The sequence below is a fragment of the Calliphora vicina genome, chromosome 4 (genome assembly GCF_958450345.1).
Source record: "Calliphora vicina chromosome 4, idCalVici1.1, whole genome shotgun sequence".
In the NCBI taxonomy this organism is placed as follows: domain Eukaryota; kingdom Metazoa; phylum Arthropoda; class Insecta; order Diptera; family Calliphoridae; genus Calliphora; species Calliphora vicina.
Window position 1 is genome coordinate 100,664,400 of NC_088783.1, and position 12,579 is coordinate 100,676,978.

General features: G+C 29.9%; 1 protein-coding gene across 1 annotated transcript; it reads left to right on the top strand.

The window, feature by feature from the left end:
• Positions 1-1,235: 1,235 nt before the first annotated feature.
• Positions 1,236-11,619, top strand: LOC135958611 (peptidyl-prolyl cis-trans isomerase-like). Its single transcript, XM_065509508.1, has 3 exons — positions 1,236-1,284; positions 3,265-3,653; positions 11,161-11,619. The coding sequence occupies exons 1-3, from the start codon at positions 1,236-1,238 to the stop codon at positions 11,590-11,592; spliced, it is 870 nt and encodes a 289-aa protein (XP_065365580.1). The 3' UTR covers positions 11,593-11,619.
• Positions 11,620-12,579: the final 960 nt, after the last annotated feature.

Here is a 12,579-nt window from a genome sequence, read left to right on the forward strand (position 1 = left end):
TGAAGAAGAAGATACTGTGCTGCCATCTACATGTGAAGTCTGCTTTTATTTTGGTGGAAATTTGATCATATAATTTATCCCCGGTCATTTGAACGTGATTAATTTGAAAGGTAGATGATTTTCTTCAATGCTGTTGTAAATTTTGATAATTAGGTATTTCATTTATCAACCAATGCTTTAATTCATTCCAAAATACACACATAATATATTACAAGAAGTATGGTTCGTTCATAAATCCATTGGACTAAGTGAAGTAACGTTTAGGCATTTAAAATAAACTAATCGGACGTTTCTCATTAATCAAGTAGTATTAAAAATATTACCTAACAAATTGTAAATTGATTTGTAAATTTTGTGAATAAAATTAGTCCAATACAAAGTTTGAGACTGGATAATGAGTCCAATTTCATAATAAAATTTAATTAATGTATGGAAAGTTATCACTTCGAGTCTTCTAAATGTGGAACACCCAAGAATAAAAGCTGGAAAGCTTTTATTGTGTTGGACGATTAGCGATTTCCGGGTCAGTGAATTTTTGTTTCAATGGCTGATTAGCTGTAAATGCAAAGTACTTAATGCATATTGTATTCCAAAACTTATAAAAATCATCAACAAATATATAAATAGTAAAATAATCATTTGCCTGCTTTTACGACGATCTTCGTCAAAGTAACAATTGACTATTTGAATTGCAGAGAAATCAAATCTTTGCTGAAAGTAAGTTCCTTTAAAGTTCCTGAACATAGATCCAGAAAAACTTGAGTAGGCATTGATCCATGTGGTATTGATGGCGTCTCTATGAATGTTGTTCAAAGCTGCCGTATACGAATTGCGATCGAATGGATCCTGCACATCGATGGCTTAATATAAAAAAGGCGTAACTAATTTTTTTTTCAAAAATATCAATGTAAAAAGGGTATATTAAATAACTTCATTGAAATGAAAAAATAAATTTTAAATGAGAAATAAAATGTGCAGTCTCTTATTAAAAATTGCATTAAAACTTTTTTTGTGTCCAAAATTTTATGGATTTTATTAAGTTTTTTCCTTCTCCTATAAAGTAACTAAAAATCGAGTTATGCCTTTTTTATATTAAGCCATCGACATACACTTGTATGTACTCCTCGTGTAAAAGAAGGTCCTTCCTGCCATGCCTCGGAGGATGCTCCAGCTGGGTAATGTTGAAGCTTGGCTGATTACTCCGACGACATTCCAGGAGATACTGTTTCAACAATATGTCGTGTTTCTTTACTGGAATAACCGTAGATTCCTCGTATGATGGAGGTAATTTGCATGCAGCCAGTGACAATCCTTAAGGCAGTATTTTGGGAGCTTTGAATATTTATCCACAGGGTATCATTCAGCGAAGGTGACCCCACAGGAGCTGCATAATTGACCCAACAAGGTTTCTTTATCCATCCATTTGCAGTGGCATGAGTTGAGGAGGTATATATGCTATCAATGGTGACTCCCAATTGTGGGTGGTTCTTAGTCTGAATTCGGACTCCATAGGCCACGACGCGAAGATTGAGATACACCTCCGTCGTCCATGTGATTGTTGTAGTTGTAACAGGCCTAGGTGTTGAAGAGTGTTAATGAAAACTTTACTGGTAATTAGGACCCTAAAAGTCTGTTCAAGTTTCTGTCACAAAGATTTTTAATTATTGTTGTCTCATAGGTTTCTCAATTTTGAATTTTGCAATCAAGCAATGCAATTTCCAAGCATTCACAACTGCCGAATTTAAAGTAGTGCACCACAGAGTTCAATAACATTTCTTTCCACGTTTATTGATTCTGTAGTTCTGGATTGCATTGTCGTGCAAATCCACATACCCATGACCTTGTTATAATTATGTAACATTACCAGCTTCCGCGTTCTTTTTTTGATGTCACTGTTTTTTTCCAACGTTGGACATTGTGTAAAGACAAAAATTGATCGATATCTGTAGCATGGTGACCTCTTTGTTGTCCTGTCATCTAGAGAGCAATATTTTTTGTGTGGCATCAAATACATATATCGCTCATTTGCTGCAACAACGTCATAATTCAAAAAAAAAAATCGTTTCGAGAAAAACGACTTTAAATGTTTTATGACATTTTACTATTTCTTAAATAAATTTTCAACAGATCATGGGAATGCAGAGATAAATCCTGATTTAAATAATAGATTTTAATATCTTTCTAATCTGTATTTAACCCAAATTTTTACTTGTTAAATATACGACAAAACATGAATTTTAATTTTGACGTTTACAACAAAAAAATACTCTCATACAAAAAATTGACTTTTTTGAAAACAGATAAAACTACAATATGAAAGATTAAAGAACGGCGCATATTTTGTATTACTCTGTTCAAAGCACACGGATTTTTAGGTATGACGTTCTTGCAGCAAATGAGATATATAATCATAATCCCCCTTGGTAATTTTTTACCGGTTTTTAATTCAGTAGATCCACCAGCCAGTCGATTGGAACGAACGGCTCCCGAAGCGCAAAACCCTTTACCAGACAACAAACAAAGCAAATATTATGATGCGAAGAAGTTGTCAAAATAAACTTCCTGTCGCATTGGATGTACACCATTCAAAATTAATCGCGTAAACACATAACCACGTCATTCCTTCACAGACAAAACCTTTTTACGTGTACATTAACCATTTTACTGGTTACTTATGCCAGATCATCAGGAAACATTTTCCCTAAAGGCTTTAGGAAAGCTAGAGATATTATGAATTACAAACACTCACTTTTTTTTCGATATCAAAGCTTTGATAAAACACCAACAACAAACAGTGATTTTTATCTTTTCTTACATTCCCGACTACAATTGGTTGGTTTTTTTCCGACTCGAAATGTAGTCTTGAAAGTGGGTTTTCTTTACCCACAAAAAGACAAAAATGAAATCCAAATTGTTTTCGCAAGAAAATCAAGTTAAGAATTTTTATATCGAGATTTATTTTCTAAGTCAGCCCAATTATGAATAAAAATTCCCCGGTAGTTTTTTCCCTTTTCTTATTTTTTAACATTGAATATGAATAGGAAAAATGGGAAAAGGAAAAAACTTCCTGGGGAATTTTTTGTTCATAATTGGGCTGAATATATTTCGGGTTTTACTGTGTGATTGTATAAAAATGTTATTAAAGTGTGAAGATTTTAATGAAGTATCCATTAGAAATTCATTTCATGCATCAGTTTTCTGTCAGTATTTACTTTCCGCAAGTTGTGAGGTACATAACTAATAATTTATTTCAGTTACGCAAAGATGTGGTTCCAAAAACAGCAGAAAATTTCCGTGTCCTCTGTACAGGCAAAAAAGGTTATGGATTCAAAGGTTGCACTTTTCATCGTGTTATACCAAATTTCATGTGTCAAGGTGGAGATTTTACAAAGAACGATGGTACTGGGGGCAAATCAATCTATGGCACTACATTCAAGGATGAGAATTTTAAACTTAAACACACTGGCCCCGGCATCCTATCCATGGCCAATGCAGGTCCAAATACCAATGGTTCACAGTTTTTCATTTGTACGGTAAAAACGCCTTGGCTAGATGGACAACATGTAGTCTTTGGTCAAGTTATTCAAGGCATGGATGTTGTTAAGAAAATCGAATCATATGGTTGTCCCGAAGGACGTCCAATGAAGCAAATTGTGATTGATGATTGTGGTGAATTAAAGTAGATTAAGTTGTTATTGTTCTTATTACTAGATACAAATATATTCATGTATAAGTATCTGTATAATGTTAAACAATTCTAATTGTAGTTAAATAAATATTGTGCCATAACAATTCCATTGTAGAAATTAAAAAATGGTTGGTAATTATATGCGATAATATAAAAAAAAATTTATTTTAAAATCTAAATGTTAAATGGAGTTTCTGGAATAAAATTTGTCAATAGTTAAGTATTAAATCCCAATAATGATTGATTCTAACATATCGTTACCTTAATATAGAAAGGCCCTAACTCGGCCTAAGCGGACCATTTATGGAAATAAACGAAAATCTGGGCTTACAAAAAAAAAAACACGAGTTAGGGCCTTTCTATATTAAGGTAACGATATGAACTAAATTCTTAAAGTAGTGTATTTTTCATGTCATATTCAAAGAAAAAAAATATTCTTTGAAATAAACATGAAACTCAAAAATGTTCACAATAAATTATAACGTTTCAGGCATAGAGAATTATATATAGAGACGATACACTCCGTTTTGTCAAACAAAAATACAACAATTCTTATGTTTGATACATCATCAAAACACATTGACGTGTTAGTCTAGCCTTCGTGAGAAGGGTATATATAAGTTTGTCATTCCGTTTGTAATTCCACAATATAATTTTCCGACCCTATAAAGTATACATATATCGCACTTGATCAACAAGAGGGTTAGAGTGTCCCTTAGAATAAAATTTTTTGAAATGTTGACACGGTACCCCCTGAAAACTTTCGTAATGTCCTAAAATACCACCAAAACAATTTTTAGCTTGTTCTAAGAAGGGCAATCCGTGCCGACTTTCGATTTAGTTTTGTGGTGCATTTACAAGGGGAAAAAATGCATTTTTTCTTTAGTTTTTTTAAAAAAAAAGTTTTGCTATTAAGTAATTACTTTTGCACTTTGTATTAACTCAAAATTTTTAAATTTTCACTTTTTGTAAGAAATCATCTGCAAAATCTACTACTGTAAAAATTTCAACGTATTCCGATTACTCTTTCATCTCGAAAACCACATTTGAGATAATTTTCCTGATAATGTAGTGACTACCTTTATATCAACAAAAACGTATTATTTTGAGTTAATACAAAAGTTGAAATAGAAATGTATGGTATATTTTCATAAAAAAGGTATTATTTTGATTTGAGCCTTTATTCAAGTTAAAAATAATCAAATTGTTTTATTTAAATTTGGTTGTATTTTGTGTTGATACTGTTTTGTTTATAAAATTTGTTTTAATTTATTATTTTAATTCGAAATGTGAATCTTTTTATAATAAAAAAAAAATTATTAAAATTTTTTCAGAAAAATGGTATTAACTCAAAAAATAATTTTTTTTGCGATAATTGCAAAAATTTAAAAGAAAAACAATGTAAATATATTTTTAAATGGAATTTGCTTACTATGATGTATTCGGATTTTCAAATTCTTATAAAATGTAACCACAAACAGTTTTTAGCGTCTACTGAAAATTTTGAGTTAATGCCCTCTTGTTGATCTAGTGTGATATATTATGGATCCTTATAGATAGCGCAGTCGATTAAGCCATGTCCGTCTGTCTGTCTGTTGAAATCAATTTTCTGAAGACCCCAGATATCTTCGGGATCCAAATCTTCAATAATTCTGTCAGATATGCTTTCCAGAAGTTTCCTATTTAAAATAAGCAAAATCGGTCCACGAATGGCTGAGATGTGAGGAAAAAACCAGGACAACCTCGATTTTTTACCTATATCTGGATTACTAAGTCATTAATATAGACAATATGGATATCTAATGATAGATATTTCAAAGACCTTTGCAATGACGTATATAAGACCATAGTAAGTTGGACCTACAATGGGTCAAAATCGGAAAAAATATTTTATAACCCGAATTTTTTTAAAATTTAAAAAAAATTAAATTTTTTAAATTTAAAAAATTAAAATAAGAATTAAAAAAAAAAATTCCAAAAAAATATTTAAAAATTGTATATTGAAGTATAATTTGGTGAAGGATATATATGATTCGGCACAGCCAAATATAGCTCTCTTAATTGTTTTAACAAAAATTTTTATAAGCTGAATATAGCACTCTTACTTGTCCTTTATTTAGCATGAGTGATGGATGATGTGTTAATTTAAAAGGTTGTACACATACGTAACATGATGTAGTATAAATCGTAATCCATAAAAAAAGTCCATTTAAAATTTTTTAATGATACGTTATTTTGCGTTTTAAGTGACGATATGTAATATCGTCACCTAAAATGTTATTTATGTTTTTTTTTTTTAATTACTAACAACTACTTTTTTAAACTAAAAAAGTTTCTTCATTAAATTTTCATTAAGACTGCAAAAATATTAAATTGCAACAAATTTATTAAAAAACAAGTAAGAGAGCTATATTCGGCTGTGCCGAATCTTATATACCCTTCACCAAATTATACTTCAAAATACAAATTTTAAATATTTTTAGGTAAACAAAATTTTTTTTTTCCAAAGTTTTTAATTTTTTGTATATTTTTTTTTTCGAATTGTTATTCTAATTTTTTTTTTAAATTTAAAAATTTTTTTTAATTTAAAAATTTTTTTTTTTGGTTTTTTAATTTTTTTTGGTGAAAAAAAATAGGGTTTACCGATTTTGACCCATTGTAGGTCCAACTTACTATGGTCTTATATGCAAAGGTCTTTGAAATATTTATCATTAGATATCCATATTGTCTAAATTAACGACTTAGTAATCCAGATATAGGTCAAACATCGAGGTTGTCCTGGTTTATTCCTCATATCTCAGCCATTTGTGGACCGATTTTGCTGATAGGAAACGTCTCGAAAGCATGTCTGACAGAATTATTGAAGATTTGGATCACGAATGTATCTGGGGTCTTCAGAGAATTGATTTCAACAGACAGACAGTTCTGACAGATAGACCGACATGGCTAAATCGACTCCGCTATCTATAAGGATCCAGAATATATGTATATACTTTATAGGGTCGGAAAATTATATTGTGGAAATTACAAACGGAATGACAAACTTATATATACCCTTTTCACGAAGGTGAAAGGTATAAAAATGGGCTGTAAAGCAAAAGTTAGTGAGAACCCTCTGTCTAGACAACTACCATATGTCTGTGCCTGATGCGGAGAAAGTGCAGCAACTTTGGCCAGAATATGAAAAACTTGCCACATTATCCCCCATTTTCTCAATATCTGATTATTTTTTATCGTGACGATAAACTGACAATTCTCATACAAAAAAAAATGTTAATTGGAGGTTTATCGTTAACCAGATATTGAGAAAATGGGGGTATGACTTACCTTTTTGGTTGACAAATTTCATTAATCGATTACCCAACACATTACAATACATTAAATAGTAACTACTGAAAAGATATAAAATAATGATTGAATATGTTTATAACAAAAGTACTTAAAAAAAAGTATAATCATTACCTCCATTGACATCATTGTCTTAAAATAACTATGTTGTTTAAAATAGCTATTTTAGGCGGTCCAACATATCCAACAAATCAACAACATACTGACAATTTACGGAATCTTGCCGTTTTGTAGTAATTTTTTTTCACTGCATTGCCGACTACTGCATTACCATACATCAGACAAAACTAAAAGATGTAGATAATTATTGCGAATTATGTATTTTGAAGCCATTAAGGATTATATAATATTATATATCAAAGTTTAGGAAATAGTGTTTTATTTCTAAAAAATATGTATGTACATATATACAATTTTAAAGTATTAAAAAACAATACAAACATTTTACTTAATATTTTAGGGAAAATTTAAATTTTTGAAATTCAATAAAGGTTTTGTTTATGAATCATTTTTAATTAGAGAAAATTTGGCATAAATTTTAAATTGACATAAAAAATAGGTCTAGTTCGAAAGGCTCTGGAAATCGCGAAGAAATTTTCGATTCACTATGGATTTCGAAATAATTAGCTTTTGTGGAAACTTATGAGATTTGCATCCGCTATTATTAAAATTACAGACTAAGGTAACAAGGTGAAACAACTGCAATTTTAATTTTGAAGTTTTTAAAGATTTATTATACCCTTCACCTTCGTGAGCAGGGTATACATATATAAGTTTGTCATTCCGTTTGTAATTTCCACAATATAATTTTCCGAGTCTATAAAGTATATATATTCTGGATCCTTATAGATAACGGAGTAGATTAAGCCATGTCCGTATGTCTGTATGTCCGTCTGTCTGTTGAAATCAATTTTCTGAAGACCCCATTTATCTTCGGGATCCAAATTTTAAATAATTCTGTCATACATGCTTTCGAGAAGTTTACTATTTAAAATCAGCAAAATCGATCCACAAATGGCTGAGATATGAGGAAAAAACCAGGACAACCTCAATTTTTGACCTATATCTCGATTACTAAGTCATTAATATAGACAATATGGATATCTAATGATAGATATTTCAAAGACCTTTGCAACGACATATATAAGACTTTAGTAAGTTGGAAAAATATTTTTTAACCTGAATTTTTTTTCATCAAAAAAAAAAAAAATTAAAAACCAAAAATTTTTTTTTAAATTTAAAAAAAAAAATTTTAAATTTTAAAAATTTAAATAAAAACAAGTAAGAGTGCTATATTCGGCTATGCCGAATCTTATATACCCTTCACCTTTGTTGTGGGAACAAAATTAACATATTTTGATAAATATTAAAATAAAAGCTCATTTTTACTTAAAATATGTCCATATTTACTTGCATATGAGTTTTTGTCTTCGAAGGATACCGTTAACCTATTCTTAGGTATGAACAAAAAAATAAAATTTTTTTAACGGCAGTTTCAAAACTCCATTTTCAAATTTTTAAAAATTTTGTTAAACAAATTTCAGAATTTTTTGATCATCTCATTGGGATTTATTAGGAATATAATAGGGAATAAAAATGTGAAAAAATTATGAAAATATCTCTTATAGTTTTTCCGTACCTGCGATTTAAATTTTGAAATTTTCGAGAAAAACCAATTACTTATTTGGCAATTTTTAGGCCAATGAGCTCTATTTCCTTACTCTTATGAATTTTAAGCAAAACTTATTCAGAATATTATAGTCCAGATAATTCTAAATATACTCTGAAACTTTTACTAAAATCGGAAAACGTTAACCCTTAAATCGTGAAGGTCAAAGGTCAAATTTTTCAAAATTTGGAATTTCTCTTGGAAAGATTTCGAAATGTTCGAAATGTTGTATATTTTTGGGCCGATTTTGATGAAATTTAACAAAAATATAACACAAAGCCTAGTATTTACAAAAACAGTAGAAAAATTAAAATTAACCCTATATAGCACTTGGTGTTTAAATGACCCCAAACTTCTAAAACCATAAAACAAATTATGATTTTAAAAGTTTGGGGTCATTTTAACCCCAAGTGCCATTAAACGTTAATTTCCATTATTGTGCTGTTATTATAAACCCTAGAGTTTATGTTATATAATTGTTAAATTTCATCAAAATCGACCCAAAAATATACAACATTTCGAACATTTCAAAATCTTTCCAAGAGAAATTCCAAATATTGAAAAATATGACTTTTGACCTTCACGATTTAAGGGTTAACGTTTTCCGATTTTAGTAGAAGTTTCAGAGTATATTTAGAATTATCTGGACTATAATATTCTGAATAAGTTTTGCTTAAAATTCATAAGAGTAAGGAAATAGAGCTCATTGGCCTAAAAATTGCCAAATAATTGGTTTTTCTCGAAAATTTCAAAATTTAAATCGCAGGTACGGAAAAACTATAAGAGATATTTTCATAATTTTTTCACATTTTTATTCCTTATTATATTCTTAATAAATCCCAATGAGATGATCAAAAAATTCTGAAATTTGTTTAACAAAATTTTTAAAAATTTGAAAATGGAGTTTTGAAACTGCCGTTAAAAAAAATTTATTTTTTTGTTCATTCCTAAGAATAGGTTAACGGTATCCTACGAAGACAAAAACTCATATACAAGTATATACGGACATATTTTAAGTAAAAATGATATTTTATTTTAATATTTATCAAAATATGTTAATTTTGTTCCTACATTTCTTGTTCTAGTGGCCTGAGACACGTTAATGGCCTGGCGAATTTTTAATAACTTTAACATTTGTTGACCGATTTCTGTTTTTTATGTCTCATTAGAACGACAATTACGTACACATTTCGATTCTTTTAAAATAAATTACAAAAGTAATTGTTTTATGGCGAAATTTTTACAAAAACTGAAAAAATGCATTTTTCCCCTTGTAAATGCATCTTAAAACTTCAGAGGGCTTGCGGCACGTCTTATCCCCAACCGATTTACCTAAAATTTTTTCAGGATGATTTTTTTACTAATGTTCACCAAACTGGAGGGTGAGAATGGCCAAAATCCAACTTTCGTTTATTAAGGGCCACCCTAATGTACATTGCCCACTTTCAGCGTACAGCATCCTAAATTTATCAAGAACACAAAAAACAACAACAACGCCAAACGAAACAAAACACCAAAAGAAAAAACAAAATACGCAAGCCAATGAAACCAACACACATCCAAACATACGTTTAATTGTATAAAAAACAACAACAACGCCAAAAGAAACAAAACACAAAAGAAAAACAAAATACGCAAAGCATGCACATTCTAACATACGTTTTGTTGTTTTTTGTCAAAAAAACCAACACACAACCAAACAAACGTTTAGTTGTATAAAAAACAACAACAACGCCAAAGCAACAACCATACGTTTTGTTGCTTTTTTGTCAAAGCATGCAATACATTGTGTTTTTTGATAAAATTTTCAGAGGTTGTCTCGGATTTTTGCTCATATCTCCGTTATTTATGGACGGATTTTGCTGATTTTAAATAGCAAAATTCTCGAAAGTATGTCTGACAGAATTGTTGAAGATTTGGATCCCGGAGATATCTGGGGCCTTCAGAAAATTGATTTCAACAGACAGACAGACAGACGGACAGACAGACAGACAGACAGACGGACATGGCTTAATCGACTCCGCTATCTATAAGGATCCAGAATATATATACTTTATAGGGTCGGAAATGAAAAATGTAGAAATTACAAACGGAATGACAAACTTATATATACCCTTCTCACGAAGCTGAAGGGTATAAAAAATTAGGATACTACCTAAAATAAGGTAAAAATAATTTATTAATTAATTACTCAAGCGTATACGTTATTTTGTTTAAGAAAATACTTGTTGATGATACTTTAGTTTTAATTTTGGTTATAATTTGGTTATTTTTGATAGTAAAAGTTTAAATTTGTTTTTGTAATATGATGTAGTGAATCGTAATCAATAATAAAATCAATTTCGAATTTTTTGATAATACGTTGTTTTGCATTTTAGGTGACGATATGTATTTGGAAGCGATCAATATATACTGTTTTTTGTATATAGTTTTTTCTTTTGCATTTTTTTTACAGCTGCGCGCTGACGTGGTGCCTAAAACAGCTGAAAATTTTAGAGCTCTTTGTACGGGTGAAAAGGGTTACGGTTACAAGGGATCAACATTTCATCGTGTAATACCTAATTTTATGTGTCAGGGCGGAGACTTTACTGCTCACAATGGCACTGGCGGAAAATCGATTTATGGCAACAAATTTGATGATGAGAATTTCATTTTGAAACACACTGAACCGGGTATTTTGTCTATGGCCAATGCAGGATCCAATACAAATGGCTCTCAATTTTTTGTCACCACCGTCAAAACTTCATGGTTGGATAATCGTCACGTTGTATTTGGCAAAGTTGTCGAAGGCATGGATATTGTAAAGAAAATTGATGCTATGGGTAGTCAATCGGGTAAAACTAGTAAAACAATTGTTATCAATGATTCCGGACAACTACAACATTAAAGAGAATTGACAAATAAAACATAACAATTATTTTTTATTATTATTATTAATATACCACAAATTATACAGATATGAATCAGGTGGTTTCAGTAAAATGACATTAGAAAACAAATAAAAAAAAATGTCAAAATGGTTGTGGTTTGGAAAGAGGGACAAATATATGCATATCACAACGTTGAGTTTTTTTCTCTCGCTCTGCAAACCACAACCACACAGTGGTTTAGAAACTTTTTTTTGGAAATAATTCAGTATCTTGGGAACTATTGGAGATATTGTTACGAAATTTCACATGGTATGAGTTGATGTGTTTTCGAGTAGATTTACGTTTGTTCATTATATATTGTCGATAAAATTTTAAATAAAATAAAAACAACTTGCTAACAGTTATCTCTTCCCTATAAAAAGTTATACGCATCCAAAGTTGGAACTTGTAAAAAGGACCGCATTTTTTACGTTTTTCCCCAAAAGAGCACATATATTTTTTCTTTTGTAGAAAAAAAAATTCTTCGGGACTATATATAATTTTTATAGGATCCGGAAAGATAACTTAATGCAAAAGCGTGTAAAGAAAAACTTATCTCACTTAAATGGACATACCACCCCCCCAGTCCTATCCAAACTTGGCCAATTTAAAAAAAAAATTCGGTTTGAGTAAAAAATTCTAAAAAAGCAAAGCACCGATCCACGAAAAAGCTCTATATTTGTATAACCCCATATGTTTTTTAAATACGTACTAAGTATTTTTACTATCACATGGTAAATAACGTCACAGTAGGCACTTTTCCCCGTTTTAGGAATTTCAGTATAAAAAATTTCAAAAATTGTAATGCCATTAATTTAAGGACATTCTAGTCTATATTGGTTCCAAATTTTGTTATGTTATCTTTAATTGTTAAAATTTTACATTAATTCAAATTTTATATTTTTATTCGTGGAAAATAACCATACGAATTTTTTTTTTGTTTTTAAGGTAAATGAAGTCCCAAA

Bases quoted from the DNA above. Each gene is read 5' to 3' on its own strand.
- LOC135958611 (XM_065509508.1), top strand. From the start codon at position 1,236: ATGTCGTGTTTCTTTACTGGAATAACCGTAGATTCCTCGTATGATGGA. The intron at 1,285-3,264 runs GTAATTTGCATG...AGTTACGCAAAG, and splicing joins AGATTCCTCGTATGATGGAG to ATGTGGTTCCAAAAACAGCA. The intron at 3,654-11,160 runs GTGATTGATGAT...TTTTTTTTACAG, and splicing joins GACGTCCAATGAAGCAAATT to CTGCGCGCTGACGTGGTGCC.